Source organism: Lissotriton helveticus, chromosome 5_1 (genome assembly GCF_964261635.1).
Source record: "Lissotriton helveticus chromosome 5_1, aLisHel1.1, whole genome shotgun sequence".
Classification (NCBI taxonomy): domain Eukaryota; kingdom Metazoa; phylum Chordata; class Amphibia; order Caudata; family Salamandridae; genus Lissotriton; species Lissotriton helveticus.
In genome coordinates this window covers 1,727,900,108-1,727,920,609 of record NC_136065.1, presented here as the reverse complement: position 1 = coordinate 1,727,920,609, position 20,502 = coordinate 1,727,900,108, and the positions used below count along the sequence as shown (strand labels likewise).

At 45.2% G+C, this 20,502-nt stretch overlaps 1 protein-coding gene across 1 annotated transcript in view; it reads right to left on the bottom strand.

Annotated features, from left to right (window-relative positions):
- The window catches only part of SCN4A (sodium voltage-gated channel alpha subunit 4), a 1,457,305-nt gene that overhangs the window by 651,359 nt on the left and 785,444 nt on the right, over window positions 1-20,502 (bottom strand). Inside the window, exon 12 of the mRNA XM_078644999.1 lies at window positions 6,409-6,535. Coding sequence (XP_078501125.1) covers window positions 6,409-6,535 — 127 coding nt within the window. The remainder of the gene's footprint in view (window positions 1-6,408; window positions 6,536-20,502) is intronic.

Here is a 20,502-nt window from a genome sequence, read left to right as displayed (position 1 = left end):
AGAGGTAGTAATGATGCTCATGAACGCAACCTCAACCCATTTAGACTTCGCATCCATCAGTACTGCAGCATATCGCTCGCGCTCTTTTAGAAAGTAAAAAGGACCAATGAAGTCTAAGCATACCTTTTCCCAAACTTCATCAGCCAGAGAAACATGCTGAGGCTCACTTGAAGAACCAATACCAACCCTCAACCTTTTCTCAGATTCCTTACAAGCTACACACCTCTCCACCCAATCCTTTACCTGCTGATCTATAGAAGGCCACCAATAACTCTCCCTCAATCTTCTCATTGTCATTGTTTGCCCCAAATGTCCCTCATACGCTAAACTGATCAATCTTGCATGTAAACCAGATGGCGGTAGAAACATATTCTGACGCATAATCAATCCATCATCAGTTATAGATAGTTGATCCACAATCTTTAAAAAAAGGTCTCACTCCTTCTGGAAGGGTACTCTCTCTTCTGATACTACCTTTTATCAACTTGACAACGCCCAACAATGTTGCATCCTCTTCCATCTCCCTAATCCAATTCTTCCTTGGAATGGCACGAGCAAACCCCTCCATCGCATCATCCACATTAGCTACAACTTCTTCCGTAGAAAACTCAGACACCACAGCCTCTTTGTTTGGAAGCCTTGACAAACAGTCAGCAACCCTATTTTGCCAACCTGGAACATACTGTAGCTTGCAATCAAATTCTTGCAGTCTCACAGCAAGTCTCGCCAATCTACCAGAACAATTTCTAATTCCACCAGGGCCCAAAACTTTTAACAAAGATTACTGGTCTATACGCAACCTAAAAGAACTAACCCACAAAAACACTCTGAAATGATTAGTAGCCCAGGCCGCCGCTAGGGCTTCCCTCTCAATAACTGAGTAATTTCGCTCTGACTCAGACAATGAACATGAAACAAATGCAACGTCTATTCAATTCTGCCATGCACTTGTGCCAGAACAGCCCCAATGCCTACAGCGCTGGCATCGACTGTCACAATGCATTCCAGACCACTTTGAAACGGGGTTAACATACCTGCATGGGCTATTTCTTCCTTAATTTGCTCAAAAGCAGATTGTTGCTATTTCTCCCAAACAAATCTTTTCCCCCTTCTCAACAGCTCGCTCAAAGGTTCAGTCTGGTGTGAAAAGTATAACACGAATTTCGAATAATATTCTACAAGACCCATAAAGGATCTCAATGAATCTCTGTCCTGCGGCACCCGTGCATTCACAATTGCACTTACAAGATTTTCTTTAGGTCTTATCCCCTCCTTGGTAAGCAAATGCCCCAAATACTCCAGCTGTTGTGTCAAGAACTTACACTTCTCTCTCTTCAAGGTTAAACCAGCCTTTGCTATTCTGTCCAATATCTTAGCAAGGGTTTGATTGTGCTCTCTATCATCCTTGCCAAATACTAGTATGTCATCCTGAAACACAACAGCCTTGTCAACACCTGAAAGAATGGAGTTCATTAGTCGCTGAAAAACACTTGCAGCAGAACACAACTCAAACGGTAGCCTGCAAAACTGAAAAGTGCCCTCACCAGTGATGAACGAAGTAAGGGATATACATCCACATGCATCAAGTGGTTTTGGAGTCGCAAACGGTGCGAATCGGAAAAATCGGCCGTTTGCGATTCCAAAATCACTTTTTGAGATGCATTAAACAAATTTACAAAACTCACAATTTTTTGCATTTCCTAAAAATGCGATTGCATTTAAGGAATCGCATTTGTGCGATTCCTTAAATGCAATGCATGAATGTTTTCAAAATTGCGAATTCTGAAATAGGAGGTGCAAATTAACTCGAGGTTGACCCTCGTGTTAATATGCGAAATCTTTCAAAAATGCTCAAATAAGCATTTTTGAAAGTGTCATGTTACACACACACATGTCCTTTGGACATGTGTGTGTGAAACTTGCACTTAAAAAAACATTTCAAGGGTGCAGGGGGGGGTCCTCAGCACCCTTGAAATGCATTAACAAATTGTGAATTGCAAATAAAAAAATGCAAAACGGCTTTGATTCCTATGGGCCTCTAGGCCCATAGGAATCAATGTAATGCCATTCCTTCATTGCGATTCGCAATTAAGAAATCGCAAATACAGAAAATTAAGAAATCCCAAAAAAATGTGGAATTTGTTGATGCATAGGATTTTGCAATTCCTAAATTGTGATTCGTTAATTTTCGCAATTTAGGAAATGCAAAATCCTACAATGACGCATGTGGCCGTTAGACTCTGCACTCAGCTCAACCTGGTGATATGCACTTCTCATGTCAAGTTTTGAGAAAACTTGTGCACCATTAAGCATTTGCCAGTTATAACACTTTCATTCAAACTCCTCAAATCCACACAGAATCTAAGGGACCCATCAGCCTTACTCGTGATAACAACCGGAGATAACCATTCAGCCACCTCTACAGGTTCAATCACCTTATCTTCTAGACGTTGCTGAATGATCTCCTTTACCTTTACTCGGGCTGCTATTGGAACTCTCCTTGCTCCATGCTTAATAGGAATAGAGGTTTTCTTCAACTTGATGACATGTTGATAATACTTGAATTTCCCCAACCTCTGTTCAAACACATCACTGAATTTCTCCAACAATTCACTCAAACTCTGGACATTGCATACACACACTCTAATATTCAAGTCATACTGGTGTGGCCAACCCAGAATTGGTGGCCCCTCTTCAGCCACATAAACCTTGCCAAGAGTTTCTTTCCCTTCAAATACAATCTTGGCTTCAATGTACCCCACCACACTAATGTCCCTCCCTTGATATGCTTTAAGAACAACATCTGAATTTGATAATACGCCATTAGGCCAGGTTCGTTCATAAATATCCAGTGGGATAATTGTAAAAAGCGATCCAGTGTCCACCATCAAAGAAACAATTTTTCCATTTATCTCAAAGTCAGCTTTTGGTTGTGTTCTCCTTTTATCCAGACCCTCTACATGTGCAACAGTAAAGTCATCATAAACAACAACAACCCTGTAAGTAGGTTGTACATCCTTAACATATCCAACCTTTTCAACTTGTTGTTTGCACATACGTGCCAAATGTCCTTTTTTTCCACACTTTAGACATTTTTTCCCAACAGCATAACACTGTTTTGAATCCGCCATATGGTAACTGCTACCACACCTGACACAATGTTTCCCTGCAAATTTTCCAGATGGTCTACTCATATTCCTTTGATACTTATTTTTATTTCCGAAGGAACTTTGTTGCTTATTTTTAATAGCACATACTCCAGCAGCATCCTCTTCTAGAACTGCAACTTCTTTCTCTTTATTGCTGCTTAGATTAATTTTCATTTCACGCATGCACTTCTCTGACTCTTCTACGACCTTTGCGATGGCAATAGCATCCTTTAACGTGGGATTACTAGATGCCTACAGTCTTTCCTGTGTTTTTTTGCAGATGCACTGAACAATTAGCTGATCTCTTATCATCTCTTCTTGCATCACACCAAATTCACATTTTGCTGACAATTCCCTCAATCTAGCAACAAAGTAATCTATACTCTCATTTACACGTTGTGGCTGCGTGTTGAATTTGTGTCTTCTCATGACTACATTAACATGTTTTGCAAATCTCTTTTCTAATTTTAATACAGCATCCTCATAGACATTTTCCTTTTGTTCTCCAGATGGAAGATACTTGAGAACATGCTGGCCTTCCTTCCCAAAGCATACCTTTTCCCAAACTTCATCAGCCAGAGAAACAAAACTTCAAACGTCGCCAAAATTGTTATGATTAAAACGCAGCTGGACACAAGACGAGTAGATGAAGTTAGGTTTATTCATCAGGAGAAAGATCAGACAAAACAGCAATAGTGGCAGAGTTAGTAATGCTGCTCATGAACGCAACCTCAACCCATTTAGACTTCGTATCCACCAATACTACAGCACCCTTCCAAGATGGCCACCAAACAAGGACTCCATGCCACCAAATATCACTAACGTTCCACTATTTTAAACCTTCTTCCATTCAGGAGGTTACTGCTCAACGGACCAGCACCTATTAGGAGGCATGTCATGAAGTATGGCTTAATTTAAGACTATGGGCACAGGAAGTGATACTCCAAAACTGCACATGCTGAATCCATATCAGTGATGGAAAGGCAGGTGTTCCTGGAAGAGTGTGTCTAATGTAAGGTTCATGAGTTCAGAGAATGCACCACATGATGGCACCCAACAACGAACAAAAAGCTACATTTCTCAGAAGCCACTGAAGTTCCACACAGTTTTGGAGAAGCAAGCAGCCATCTTGGATATCTGAGAATAACTTTCCTCTTGGTTGATGGGGCACTTGTAGTCAATTGTAATATATTTTGCTGCAGCCAGGAGCTTACTATGTGGGCAATGATTTCCTTTTACAAAGAACTGTAGTTTTGTGGGAGTTTGTTGGAGGACATTGGGAATACAGAAAGGTATTCTGAAAGTCTAATCGTGTTGTGAAAATGAACTTGAATGATTTTGAAAATTTGACTTTGAACTCATTGAACATTTCTAAATACTGTAAAGACTGTTGCACTATACTTGGGGTTAACTCATGTGATGGAACAGGAACAATTCTTATTCATGTATATATGACTGTGGTGTTTAGACTTTAACTAAGATATATAGGAATCAGGGACCACACACTATTAATGTCTGTTAATTCCTTTTACAGTGGCACACGCGTCAAGTAGAAACAAGACTCATCTTCCACAGAGAGTGTAGTCACAAAGCTTGAGGTAGATTTCTTACTACAGGAAGATTTTCAAAGGTGCTCATCTCTGGTATTTATTGAGTTCTAGGAGGAACAAGTTTCCCATTAGAGCATAAAAAGTTGGATCCACAGAGCTAAGGTATATTTATTCATGGTCCAGTTAGATGCAGAACCTTCATTAGAAGATATGCAGATATCTGTTATTGCTTTTAGATATCTGCTTCGGCCTGCAGACACCAGTGCCCTGCAGCAGGAATGTCTCATAAAGGTGGTGTCAAGTGTTTCTGTCTTATTTATTATTTCAAAAGCATGTCTCCAAATTGGTTTCTTCTTGCTTTTTCTTTGAAAAAAGCCTTCAAAAACCTCTTACATTTGTTCCTAGAGAAAAGTGGAGGACCATAATACATGCATTTATCATGTTTTTAGTTTGTATACTGTAAATTTCTCTTCTTCCTAGGCCTCCATAAAATCAACTCTACTGGCTTCAAACCATACAAAACCACACAGGGCTTAGGAGGAACAAATCAATTTCTCAGCCTCTGCTAGAACTTATCTGTAACAAGTGATGCATCTTCAAAACCCCTCTGCTTCTGCTACCAGGCTCTCTCTGATGGAGGCTCAAACAAACTAAGTGATCTGTGCCTTCCTGCATGTTGCATGCTGAGGTCCACATCTGGCAATCTTTTGAGCTGTGAAAATCTAATTTTGGAAGCCTATCCATTAGCTGGTCACTATTTCACTCTAGAATAAACCACCGCCTTTTCTGCTCTCCACGTTTCAGAAAGAAACTGAAAGCATTTAATTTCAAATTCTAAATTCGGATTCTCTGTTCTGCTCTTGTGTATACCACCAGTACAACCAGAAGGGTAGCAGCATCTGTACAAAATTCTTGTTCATTCATCATCTTATGCCTTTCTCTTTTCTCTTTTACCTGTTTTAACTACTGATCAACAAAGTCTGAGGGATGATTCAGGCATGCCAGCCATCAGTCAGATTCACTGTCCAAGGCCACTGTTTGCAAGTGTGGCATACTTCATCACTGGGTTCCCCATACAGCAATAGGACATTTCTGAGAGTATTTTTGTCCTCTGGGTTTCTGGGTTTCTACTCATTGGTTCAGCTATTGCTCCGTGGTGAGGATTGTTGATCTCATGTGAGTGCATATTTGTGTGGTGTCTCCATGAAAGGCCAGGCCCTTTTTTACCCCAGGATCGTTGCACTTTTTGTAATTTATGTCTGGTTAGGGAGGGTGTGTCTTTATCTCTTCCAACCCATCTTAACCACACTAATAGCTAGAATATTGCTAAAACGCCCAGAATGTTCAGTTAGGCACAATTAAGCCAGTGTGGCATGTTACAATAGGATCCTACTTTAACAGCCTTTCCAGGTGAGTCTGTGAGGTAAGTGTTTGCTGCTGACATCTGTGTGTGACATGCAGGTCACAAGGTTGAAAAGTTAGTGGACAAAATCAAAGTTTCTTCCTTGTGTGATCAATAAACAGAGTATAAATAATTACCCTATACTAGGAAACAGCTGCACCTGTCATTTATTATTATTATTATTATTATTATTATTTATGGGGCTTAGAAAAGGCAGAACACCACAACACTACAGGTTACTGTCACCAAATCCCATCCTCTCTTATCACATTGCATCAGATCACACGAAGTATGCTGACAACCTTACCCTCCATGGCGGCATTGGACATGACACTTGCCACACTGGCTGCTCGCTTCTGCCGAGCAGGCTCTGCCAGGTGATCCATTGAAGCCTTTCTGCTGTCTGTGCTGCGTTGATCATTAGCTAGACTTGCCTAAAAAAGAGAGCACAATAACAAGGAGCATATTATGACACAAGATGTGACTGACTGTCCATATCTATGTGTTTAATATTGCAACTAAAGTAAACAATTTTAATCCTATTCCTGGTAAGAATTGTATCATGTATAAACGGTTTTTATAACCGCAAAATCAGCATGTTGCATGCACGAAACTGACTCAATCATAAATTTGCTTCTATTTAATGAAGTCTGACAGTATTGAGTGCCTAAAGTTCTGCTTTCTACTAGCATAAACCTACTGCTCTAGCCTGAGCTTGGTACATACACCTCGAAATACCTTCAGGTGCACCAAGATTTGGACGAGGCCTTAGATCCCGGTCCAGGGAAGGCATGGCTTGGCAGTTCGGGCTAGACTGTTCCCATGAGGCACAGGGTCAGACTGATTTGCATATGGCCATGTCTGAACTGGGGTGGCAGAGTGGGCTAAAGAACGGTGATAAATTAAACCCAGATCTGTTGACTGGGTGTGAGTGTTTGATTTGTTCAGATGCTCCGTCCATCACCACCCCCTTTTGTACCACATGGCCTACATTTACTACAAGCAGCTGGAAAACGTCACACGTGCCCTGAGATTGTGTTATGTCCTCTGAGATTGGGATACTTTCGGACTGTTGCGCGCAGTATCAATGTGCTACATGATGGTAGAGGTTGCTGTGGATAATTGTAGGGTCTCATTTATGAGGAGTTTGCGTGGGGCAGCACTGCAAGCCTTCTTGTTGTGCTATCCTACACAAATGTGAATTTTAGAAATACAGTGCATTCCTGTCCTTTCTCCTAGCGCTGGCACACAATTTTCTGACTGGCACTAACTTAGGTACCTATAGTTGCAGGCAAGATTGTTTTGTGCAGGAAGGGACACCTTCCTACTGAAAAGCAATCCGAGAGGTGTTTTCCTCTTTCCATGTGTCCTGCAGAAGTTGGCTTGTTCTCTGGACAAAAATACTATCAGTGCTTTCCTTAGGGTCTAAGCATGGTTCCCTTTTTGTGAATTCTTGAGAGCGAGGAAGCATTACCTGACACTGGGAAGTGAACTGAGGAACACTGGCCTATAAAGATTCAAATCATGTCTACACAACCGATACACGAGTAGGACAAGATGCTTCTTACATAACTTCCACCATCATCATCGGGCTTTCTGAAATAGCACGCCTCTGTCCATCGCGGAACTGGTACAATATTGTTGTGTTTCAGTGCTCTACTCAAATAAGGCACTTTGGACCACAAAGTAGTACATGAGGTACATACGAAGTAAGGTTTAGAAAAACATGAAAGATAATTTATGTGATTTTCACATCAGTACAAATTCTATGTCAGGAGCGGAGGCTTCTGATTAGGCTGTATCTTTCTCCTTTATTCTTACTCCAGCAGCCATTAAAAGGTATCAACAACTCAACAAAACTACATTTCCCATGAGCATCAGGGAAAATGGAAATCGAAAATGTCCCAGCAACTGTCCAATCCTGGACCAGGGCTCCTTATATCCTTCTCTGCTGACACTCTATCCTCCTTCTTTCGTCGCTGCTCCAGCAGCATACAGATGAGTGCTTTTTCTGTCTTATTTTCTGACTGAATTTGCTTGATATTTTCTTGATATTTTCTTTGATTCTGCAGGGTCGCCCGAGTTTCTTATCCCGGTTGGGGTTGTGGGTGCGACTCTGTGTGTGTGTGAGCCGCGGGGGCGACTTTCCGCTCCTTTCGCGGCTGTGGTGACTGGCTCCGTGCGCGGGCGGCCTCCCGCCGCTAGGGGACCGCGCTTCCTCCGCTGCCGCTCTGAGGAGCTTAACCCCCTGGCGGGCGCGAGTCGTTGAGTTTCCGCTTGACAAACGCGTCGGGAAAGCGGCCCAACTGTCTCGCGCACCGCGGGGGAAGACCTGGGTGTTTGTATAGGGATTTTTGGCAGCGCTGAGGCGGACTTTCAATTAACGGAGCCCCTGCCTGGAGCCTGAACACCCGCACAGCGGGTAGGATATTCTAGCGCGTTGGGACCGGCCCAGGCAGGGATTTGTCGTAGGCCTCATAGAGGAGGTTGCTGGGTCCCTGATTGTGTTATTCCTGACCCCGCTAAGACGGGAAGAAATTTATAACTACGGACTCTGTCCTACCATAACCCCTAACACTTTCTGCTGTCTGTGGTGTTAGCAGCAGTATGGAATACGACGAATATTACGAAGAGGAGGAGCAGGTCATGTACCTGCCGGTAGATGACCACTTCTGCCAGGTGATGGATTCCTCCATTCTGAAGGCGGTGACACGGGTCGTAGGACCCCTAGAGAAGAAGATAGATCAACTCCAAGCGCAGTGCCAGTCTCTCGGGCAAGGGGCAGGCTCTTCGGAGCCATTGGCCTCCACTTCTACTGGCCAACCGTCGACGAGTAACACTGAACCCAAGCGTAAACGTTCTGCGGACGCAGGGTTGGACTCAGATGCCTTCTCGCGCCTCAAGAAAGCATTCCTGGACGCGAAGACCGCGGAAACTCCTGCAAACCCACGAGAGGCGACCTCGAATGCCGCGGGGGATGGTCCGGACAATGCGACCACCGTTGACTCGGACGAATCACCCCAATCCTCGGATGGGGAGCCGGACCGCTCGGGGCCTGCAACGGATCCCGCCCAGGCGCCCAGTCCTGATCCTAATTCGGACATGCTTAACCCGGACGAACTCCTCCATCCAAGCTCTTCGCACTGGACCCCCGCCCCTAAGGTGGCGGCGTACATGGTGGCCAGACTTCGCAAGCCGTTGGATCAGGAGGTACGCAGCTGCCTCCGGGCTGAATGCCCGCGCCCTGACTTGGAGGGTAAGGTCGCGGTAACCCCAGACATCGACCCCAAAATGTCTACCTTCCTTACGAAGTTCGTGAAGGACCCCAAAAAGGGTATAGACCGTTCTTGGAGAGCCTGCCAAGATAAACTCTTGGATGCGGCGGGGCCTTTGGCGAAAATCCTGGACATGGCTGAAGATGCCAAGGCCTCCGGATCCCTGATCTCCCCGGAGATTCTTTCCGGTTGGGCACAACGTGCGATTATATTTTTGGGGAACGCGAACGTGGCTATTTCCACGGAACGGCGAAGGTCTATTCTGATCAAGATAGACGCGAAGCTGGGAGAACTGGCCACCTCTGAGGCGGGCACAATGGCGGAAGGCAACCTCTTCGGTGACCCGTTCGTCCGGGAGCTGGGTAAATTTGTCAATACCTTCAATTCCCTGGACAAGGCCCAGGCCTCCGTGAAGCGAATCTTCACTCCCCGTGTTTTTGGCGCAGCCAGTCGAGGAAGGGGCCGTTCGTCTGGCAGACCCTATAACAGAGGCTCCTTCAAGTAAGGCGATTCCCACCGGGGCCAATACCAGGACCCTGAAAAATTCGGAAACTTCTATCAGACCAGAGGTAATCCCCGCCGCCGCGGTGGAAGAGGAAGAGGAGACGGCGGCTACAATACCCACAAAGGTGAGACTTCAGAATGTGATGGGTCTAAAAGTGGGGGGGAGACTCCAGTATTTTCTTCACGCATGGTCTTCGCTCACCTCCGACGCCTGGGTCCTACAGACCGTCGGAGGGTTTCAAATAGAGTTCTTGGGACTCCCCAGGCAGTCCGTTCCCCCCAAACCTATCACTTTCACTCCAGCCCAGTGCTCGCTGATAGACAGAGAGGTCGCAGACCTACTTCAGAAAGGGGCTATTGTGCGGACAGTCCTGCACCCGCGAGGTTTTCTCAGCAATCTTTTTCTAGTAGAGAAACAGGACGGGGGCTACCGCCCAGTGATAAACCTCAGGGAGTTCAATGGCTGGCTGATATACCGCCATTTCAAGATGGAGGGTATTCACCTCTTGCGGGATCTGCTTTTGGAGGGGGACTGGATGGTCCGGCTGGACCTGAAGGACGCCTACCTCACGATCCCCATCTTTGCTCCCCACCGGCGCTTTCTTCAGTTCCGGTGGGGTCCACAGGTGTACGAGTTTGCCTCCCTTCCTTTCGGACTATCCTCCGCTCCGTGGTGTTTTACCAAGGTGCTCAAGCCAGTGGTGGAGCGCCTGCGCATGGAGGGCATCCGCCTGATAATTTATCTGGACGACATGCTCCTCCTCCATCGATGCCCACAGACTTTGCTGGTCCACCTGCAGAGGGCGGTCGACCTTTTGGAATCCTTGGGCTTCATAGTCAATCAAGCCAAGTCGGACTTCCGACCATCCCGGAGGATGCAGTTTCTGGGTTTCATGATCGACTCGGTGGATGCCACCTTGTCCCTGCCGTCTCGAAAGCTGTCCAAGATCACACACGAATTGAGACGGACTCTGGCACGCCCAACGATACTGCTGCGGCACTTGGCCTGGGTTGTAGGTCTCCTGTCGTCTTCTATCCAGGCGATATTTCCGGGTCCCCTCCATTACCGGGCCCCTCAACGCCTCAAAGCTTTTCATCTCCGCAAGGGCCTTACCTATTCCCAGGTCATTCCCCTCACGGAGGAGGCGAGAACAGAGCTCCGATGGTGGATCGAGCATATGGATGCTTGGAACGGAAGGGCGATCTTCGGCTCCAAGCCAGACTTGATAATAGAATCCGACGCCAGCGGTCTGGGCTGGGGAGCTCGTTGTGGCGACGTGTCTACCGGCGGAGTGTGGTCATCCGCAGAGAAGGCCCTTCACATCAACTGTCTGGAGTTGATGGCGGGTTCCTTCGCGGTGCGGTGTTGGACAAAGGACAGGATTCAGTGCTCTATCCTTCTGAAAATGGACAATGTGGCGGCGGTACGCTACATAAACCATCTGGGAGGCACCAGGTCCAGGGCCTTATCCGACCTAGCCAGGACTCTATGGGAATATTGCCTATCCAACGGGATATCCCTGTCGGCGGAGCACCTTCCCGGCTCTGCCAACCTGGTGGCGGACTGGTGGTCACGTCACTGGAGAGACGCCAGCCTGTGGCAACTGCGCCCCGATGTGTTCAAGGCGATTGCGAGCAGATGGGGTCCGTTCTCAGTGGACCTTTTTGCCTCCAGGCTGGATGCCTAGCTGAGGCTCTACGTCAGTTGGCGTCCGGACCCAGAGGCATTGGCAGTGGATGCGTTTCTACAAGATTGGAGCACAGAGAGGGGTTATGCGTTTCCTCCCTTTGCGATGATCATGAGGGTATCCACCCAGGTGAGGAGACAACAGGCGGATCTGGTGGTGATCACCCCGACCTGGAGATCGCAAGCCTGGTTTCCAGTTCTGATGGAACTTTCCTGGGATTTTCCAATCCCTCTACCCCACGTTCCAGATCTCCTCAGGAGTCCCCAAGGGGATCCTCACCACCTCCTGTCCACGGGCCACCTGCATCTGATGGCCTGGAGGGTTACCGGCAACGCTGGAAAGTCCCAGGACTTTCGGAAGACTCTGCCACGCTGTTGGCCAAATCTTGGGCAGACAGTACCAACAAGAGGTACCGATCAGCATGGTCTCGGTGGAGTGGTTGGTGTCTGCGACAACAGATTGATCCGATGGGGGCAGACATTGTCCATGTCCTGAATTTCTTAGCCTCCCTGGCAAAGGAAGGTTTGGCGTACAGATCCATCAATACCTTTCGATCGGCCATCTCCGCGGGCCACACCTCGCTGGATGGCCACCCTATAGGGGAGCATCCCCTGGTCTGCAAGCTGCTGCAGGGTATTTGATTATCAGTTCCTCCGGAACCCCGTTATTCGGTTCTATGGGATGTGAATAAGGTCCTTAATTTGTTCCGGGGCTGGCCGTCCAATAAATATCTGTCGAGGAAACAAATATCGGCGAAGTTGGCGATGTTGCTCTGTCTTATATCGTGTCGCAGAGTCTCAGACGTGAGAGCCCTTGATCTTACAGGCCGGGTCTTGACCCCAGATGGGGTTACATTCCACCTTTCTAGACGTACCAAAGGGGACTCCCGGTCTATCTCGTATCCTGCATTTCCAGATGTCCCGAAATTATGTGTGGTCAGGGCACTGAAGGCCTATGAAGTGGCGACGATTGATATACGCCCACAGGGTGTCAAGCAACTTTTTATTGCTCTTACTAAACCACACGGGGCGGTTTCATCCCCTACGATTGCACGGTGGGTGCGATGGGTCATGCAGGAAGCTGGTATAGATATTTCCCAATTCGGAGCCCATTCCGTCAGAGGAGCAATGGCGTCCAAGGCTTTTTCCCTGGGAGCTCGTCTGGAGGACATTCTGAAAGCCGCAGACTGGTCTTCAGACTCCACCTTCAAGAGATTTTACTTTAAGCCAGTAGTCTCCCTGGCTTCACTCGTGGTGGACAAGCTTTGAACTAGCCTAATCAGAAGCCTCCGCTCCTGACATAGAATGAAAAATTTCCTAGCTAACGTACAGGAAAGTTTCAATTCTATTAAAGAGGCGAGGATTAGCCCACCCTGTCTTCATTCGAACCCGCCCAGAATTACCTCATTGGGACGGTAAGTAAAATCTTTATGATGTAGTTCTACCGGTGGTTGTGATCCACGTTGTTCTAATGTCGACTATCTTGCTCAATGATCATAGCAGATTATTCTGGTGCTCGATTCGCAAAGTGTTGCTGCTTAATGTAATTGGACGCTCGTTTTCCCTGATGCCTTACCTAGTCTGCTTGTGCCGTAGGTTCCGAAACGGGCAAACAGGACTAACGGACGAATTAATGTGGCAGTGTCGCAGGAAGAAAGAGGAGGATAGAGCGTCAGCAGAGAAGGATATAAGGAGCCCTGGTCCAGGATTGGACAGTTGCTGGGACATTTTCGATTTCCATTTTCCCTGATGCTCATGGGAAATGTAGTTTTGTTGAGTTGTTGATACCTTTTAATGGCTGCTGGAGTAAGAATAAAGGAGAAAGATACAGCCTAATCCTCGCCTCCGCCTCCTTAATAAAATTGAAACTTTCCTGTACGTTAGCTAGGAAATTTTTCATTCATAGCGTTTTCTAAGTATGTGTTTGCTGCTCAACTCTTCGGATTTTTAAATTAGACACACCTTGAATCTGATACACACGATGTATTCAGATCTGACTGCATGTTCTTGGGTGTCATGTCAATACATGCCTTTTATGTAAACAAACTCGACAACCATTGGCGCATGCTTTTCTATTAATAGCGGAACTGGACGGCACACAAGTTTGCACAGTGCTACAGAGATGCTCACTTGTTGGTCAGAAGTTTGTATATAACCTGACTATGAAGTGTGTTAATGTAGTTACCACCTATTTATTCATGTGTATCAATTTATCTGAATATTTTTATAGAACATCAAGTCCAAAAATAGAATGTTTACAAGATGCATAGCATATTTGTTACATTTCAGCATCATACATCATACAGAACACATAACATATATTATCTAAAAAAGTGAGTTGTATACCTAACCTGCATTCTTTTTTAAATGAACAGTAAGTGTATGAGAAGAGTATTTGACTTTTTCTATAAGTTACAATAGGCTTTTAGGCTGCGGGGGAGTGTTAAATAAACACCGTCTGGAGCGGCCTTGGTTCCAAACTTGGGGAGCGGTGGTCTACACAGGCAGATTAGTGACCCTTTATTGCACAGCGACCAGACTTGTTTGCTAAACAAAATCTTCTGGATAACGAAGCGATATTTGATATGAGTCAAAGACATTTATTAAGGGGCTGATGAATTTTATAGTTAGGCTCGCATCTCTCAGCAGCTAGAATTATTCTAGATTCTGTGTTCAGGAGGGGGTCTCAGTCGTTTGAAATATTTAGTCCATCTAGTAGGACATCGCAGTTCTCTAAACTTTTATTGAATATATTTCAAGCAAACAAGACAACATGTATCAGATTGGCCTGAACAATAAAAACTGCAGCACCAGACATTTCAATCGTCATGTATGTACCTTGAAAGGAACCGCCGACCTGCCTGCTCCCTTCAAGGTACAAAAGGTTTGGTGGATGGCCACCATCGGTTTAGACGGGTGTTCAAAAAACATTTAACTTTTATTGTTTTTCAGAAACAAACACCCAAAGTGTGAGTTAGTTTCTGCAAAACTAATGACACCCACACCCAGGGAGTTCTCTTTCAGGATGTGGGGATCAATATTTCTACTTCTCACCCCCGGGTTTTACCTGGCAGTGACAGACAGGAAACAAGCATTGGCATTGCCAATAGGTCTCACCTTTGGGACCTTATACTTGTTTAGCCATGCAGCACATTATCCTGGGTGCTCTGCCACCAGGAATTGAAGAGCTATGATAGTTGCAAATGAAACAAGAACAATAAGATAACATATCTGTAAGGTTACAAGTTCCTTTCAAGTACTTTGTGTGTTACATAAACTAACAAATGAAAAAAAGAACCAAAATTAAACAAAAACGGGGTCCTACTCCTTAAAATTTCTAAAAGAACAGGACATGCATTCAAGAACATATCTAAATTAAGTATAGTAATTATACCTAAGTATATTCAATGTATCAGACTAATCATATTTGTAGCACAGATTTAGCAGTAACATTATTGAGACTATTGAGCTCACCCTTTAAAAATCATAAAAAAGAACTTTTCCCAAATTAGATTAACTAAATCCAATTGACATCCGAGTTTGAATGAAAATGTTTCCATTCATGTTAAATTAGCCATGTCTTGAATCTAGGTGTTGCATGAGAGTGGATTTCCAACTTCTCACTGATGACTTTTGTTACCACAAGACACTATAGTAGCCACAGTTTATTTCCTTGTTGTATTTGTGTACAGTTTTCTCTGTAATTAAAGATCATTTCTTTGTTTGATAATGTATGATCAGTGTTACAAAACATATCTTAGTGGAAACTCCTGTGTTGGCTAAACAGCGGTTATTCCAGCAAACATCACATAAAAACATGATTGATCCATCTGAAAATTGTAGTAAGAGGTGATAAATCAAGCACTATACTTATTCATGTATAATATTGAGACGCTTCTGCCTATTGCGCAAAAAATTTAGTTTATTTTAATGGGATTTCAAGCCGTTTGTAACTATGATTTTCTACTATGAAATGTTGTTGAGCTTAAATGCATGATTCTTGGTTAGTTTTAAATTTGTATTTCTTTTATTTTGATGTGGGATGCACACTGGTTCTTAATAACTAAAAGTTTTTTAATAAATTTGATTAGAATTATAGATAGTGGTGCAAAGTTTCATAATTTTGTAGTCAATACAAAAAGGTGACAAGTGAAAGTGCAGATTGTGCCAGACTTGTTTTGGCCGACTCTCTAGCCTTTCCCAATGTGGGAAGACGGACTTTAAGACCTACATTTAAAATCAAATGTAACCTCATGTTAATACTTTCCACCAGTCAGATATTACTGGGCTTTTAAAAAACATGCGACGGTAGTCATCCAGTGTTTCTTAACATCTTCAGCTTCTTGCCGAATCTACCAAGCCCAAGCTTTTCCATTGTGACAAGTGTCCAATAAATCATTTGAAGATAAGCCAGTTTTTAGCATAGCGCTAATTTGTGACCCATTTTGTAATATCTGAAACAGTGGGTGTCTATTATAATCGCTGAAGCCCAGTTTCCGGGTCACTCTTGTCTTTTAAGAGATGACTGAATTATCATGTATTAATACTTTATATATGCCCTTGCTAGTACTGTCGAGCTAGATCTAATATGAAGACTTGAAGTCGGGAGATGCTTTCAGGATTATGCCATGATATATCAACTTGCCATAAATCAAGAGAGGTTCTTGAAGTGTGAAGTTGGTCTCTACATGTTAAATAGAGCTCTTGCTGAACGCTAAAGAGCACAATTCTGTAGATTTAGAACCATATCAGTCTAGATGTATTTCCCCACCAAGATCAAGTTTACAATTGGATGGAGATTTGCATGATCCAGCCTTTCTTTAACCACTTCAGCGCTAATGACAAGGGTAACTCGTCATGGACTTTCCATTGATTTCAATGGAAAGTCAATGGAAGATCATCAGGTGCCTTAGCAGCCAAGTGGTTAATAAAGTGGCAACATCTGTTTTAGTATCATGAAAAGTGTTCCAGTGTCCAGAGCGAGCATCGACAATGGAAGAGATACTTGGCTCAAAGCTGGAGCCTGGGTTAGTACCTGAAGATGGGGAAACTATCAAAATAATAGGAAATCTTACAAGAGCTTTGTATACAAACTCATGCTGAGCAATGGTTGACTTCAGAGTATTTGACACTTCATTTTGGGGCTGATTCTGATGCGGGTTGGAAATGCTTCCCGACTGAGTCGGGTTGGAAATCGTTTCCAACACACTCGGATCGGGACATTCTGACCGACGGAGTACAATGCATCCGGATGCTTCCCGATATGATTTGGTTGTACTCCCATTGACTTCAATGGAAGCATATGTTCCTAACCGCATCATAATTGGGGCCTGGGTCGTTCCCGATCCGATTTGGAAGGAGCAAATGCCATTAGGAGACCTACCTAACCGCATCATATTCAGGCCCTAGGTGGGGAATCTTTCCAACCCGCATCAGAATCAGGCCCTAAGTGATAAAAATATCATACGTTGTTATCATAGTTCTATGCATTAAATCCACACAATTGTACTCTCTAGCTCTCAGCAAGTGGTCTGTTTAACATGTACAGGTTTGTTATAGTTTAGTGGACAACCGCCTCGACTTCACTTGCTCGGTGACAGAGATAAGCAGGCTTCCTATTGTTTGCACAATGTTTTGTGAAGCTTTTGTAAAATAAAAGTGACAATCCCGTAAAAAGAGTGATCTTATCTCAAGTTAAAGTATTATAATAGTAGATTGTTCACAAATGCTTTAATTTCAATTTAAAGTGAATGCACATTCCATCACCGAGAGAATGATGGTAAATTATGTGCATCATTGGTACTGGCCTTATACAAATATGTACACACAAAGTATTCTCAGCCCCAATTTGTCTGGCAGGGTACTTATGCTAGGTTCAGCTCATAACTGTGCCTCTTCTTCTCAAGACTGTTGCAAATTGGTCTGTGATGGAAGAGGACCTAACTTGTTTTTGAATGGACCACTGGGTAACTTTCATCATGTTATTTCACTCCATCACTCTTTAATGACATTTTATCAACTTGTTCTCAGCAAGTCAAAGAGGGGCCTTTACGGGTTTCTTCATCGGAGCCTAGTCTTTGATTGAACTTTGACAAACATGATGTTTGAGTGTACAGATTCTATTCAGCGCGGTAGTCCTGAATGTTGTAAGCACAACAATGCCTACCACTTATTGAAAATTGTCAGTTCTTGCACTAATTCTAGCTGTAATTATTTTATCTTTTAGACCTGTAGTAGATTTAAGCATGCAAGGGCATGTTTTTGTTCAAACAATAATTCAAAATGATTCAGAAACATGCGTAGATTGCCCCAAAGTGGTGAAAGCTATACCTTTAAATGCTAATACATTTCTCCTCGTGTATGCTGATATTAAGGTTGCCACTGCCTTTTATTGCTGTGTTGGGAAATCATATCCTTGACTTAAGCAGCGCTTTGGAAATTGAGAGGGAAGTTGACACCTTAAGCCATGGTTCGGCAGCTCTGGCCATTACGCCATATCCTCTCCCCACTCGTAGGGTTTCATGGTTAGTAGTTGGTCCGTTATGGGCAACTCTAATAGGAGCAATGGGCTGGCACAAGCTGCCTCCTTAGAGAGCCCCAGCACTTATTTTTTCACAAATTAACCACTGAAAGCGTGGTAACATCGGTGGGGGCAAGATGGCGGCCGCTTAGTTGTGGCTGTAACGGCGGTGTGGTGAGGCTGGTAATTGAAGGAGCTCAATGTAAGCTCAGCACTAGCCGAATGCTCACCTATTGGACTGTGAAGATGTCGGAGTAAAGCGGGGCAGTAAGAGGGGGCCACCAGAGGCATGCAGGCAACGCTGTCCTGTCGCGGATCAGCAACCCCTCTTCTGCGGGAGCTAACGGCTGTGCTGGCGGCGCTCTCTCCCAGCCTGAAACGCCGCGGATCCTTCAGAGGGCGGAGTCTAGCGCAAAGGCTGCCGCAACGAAGAAGCTCTGAGCTCGGATGAGAGCGTTTGAGAGGCAACCCATTCGGGCGTTCAAGTTCGTCTGGATCGCAGGAGGGTGCATTAAGGGAAACTATGGCCCCAAAAGTAAATCAAGCCTCTAAAGCGGCTATGAAAAAGAAAAACCAGCAAGAGGAGGGCACAGCCAAGACGCCAGGATTGCAAACACCGAAGCCGGAGAATCTCCAAGAAAAACAGCAGACTGGAACCCGGACCCGGCAGGCCACTGCTTCGATTGCCGAGATGTTCTCAAAAGCTGGTAAGGAGAAGGCGGTGGAGGTAGCTGCTAGAGCTGCAGGGGGTGTACCTGCGTCGACAGAAGTGACTGTAGTTAAGATTAAGACTCCGCAGGTACCCCAGGCTGTTACCGTTGGCAACGGGACTATCCCCCCAGTAACTGAGATCCATCAGAAGGGGGTAGCTGCACAGGACAAAGCGGAAGCGCAAAATGTGTTAAAGGAGGGAATCACCCCCGGAGACTCTGTTGTGGGGCTGGGGGAGATGGCCGGGTCTACTACTGATTTCCAAATACAGGCTCAGGCACAGGGAGCTACCAATGCTGGCTGAAGGGAACAGCTAGTTCTATTGGAGCAGGGAGACGCCGGCAAGCTCACTGGTGCTGGGGACGGGGCTCAAAGCAAAGCTTTTTTCTCAGCCTCTGACGGCTTGGAATGGTCTGAGGAGGAGGAGGATGGTGATTGTAGCTCCCTCGGGGACTCAGAGAGCGAACTGGAGCTGGAGCACCCGGCGACCATACTAAAAGTATCTGGAGCTGCGGGGAAGGGCCAGTTAGACCCCCCAGATAGACTCCCAGTGTGAATTAAGTTGGGATCATTCCGCCTCTTTGACCTTACAAGTCAGCCCGGGTGTTGAGAGGGTGCAAATGACCTTATTAGAGACAATTCATCAGGAAATCATTGCCCATAGGGAGGAGACACGCCAGGAAAATCGTAAATCACAGGCGGAAATAAGGAAAATGAGAAGTGTGGTTAGGAAGTTGTCTAAGGCCTGCGCAGGTACTGGGGACAGAGTCTCAAATCTAGAGGACAGGATTGTCTCAACAGAAGCGGAGGTGGAGGACGCAGTAGCTAAGGTTAACGCACAAAGCTCCCAGGTTATAGAAATACAATGGAAACTTGAGGAGATGGAGAACAGGCTCCGCAGGAACAACCTGAGAGTTTTGGGAATCCCTGAGGGATCAGAGGGGGCTGATATCAGGGCATTTATCATCAGGCTTTTCCAACAAGCATTCCCCAAGCTGGCAAGCTGGAATTGGTCCATTGAACTGCAGAGAGTCCATCGTACCCCTTTTAAAGTCAGGAGGAACATGAAAGAAGGGGACAAGCCCAGGGCGATTCTGATTTTCTTGGGAAATTTCATTTTATGTCAGGCTATCTCGGATTTAGCAAGGCCTAATGCTAAACGGTGTTGTGAAGGGCTATCATTTTTTGTGCGGCCGGATTTCTGCCACACGACGGTTGAAAGACGCTGGCGTTTAAGAGGACTGATCAAGCCCTTTCAGGACAAAAAGATGCAGGTATTCCTAATAAATCCGGTGCAGTTGAAGATCATTAATGAAGGGAGGACATTGTTCTTCTCATCTGAGATTAAAGCGAAGGAATATTTGGACTCCGTATGAAGACAGGGGGTTTGTTGCTCTAAAGATCACGGAGTGGGCGGTAGGCTAGTAGCTGATTCTGGATTATGGGTTGAGGGTTCCTGCTGATTTGTGATTATTATTATTATTTTTTTTTGGGCTCCAATTTTTGTAGTTTGCTGGGTTTATAGGTTAAGTAAGCCTTCACCGCACACACCGTGTTCCATCACCCACACAGACGAGGTCTGAGCGCCTCACAGAGTTGGGTGGGGGCTAGGGGGGAGGGGGGTAGGAGGGGAGGATTTCTTCGGGTGGGGAGGGGAGGCGGGCTGGGGTGAAAATTGGAAAAAGGAGGGAATGGGGCAGTTTT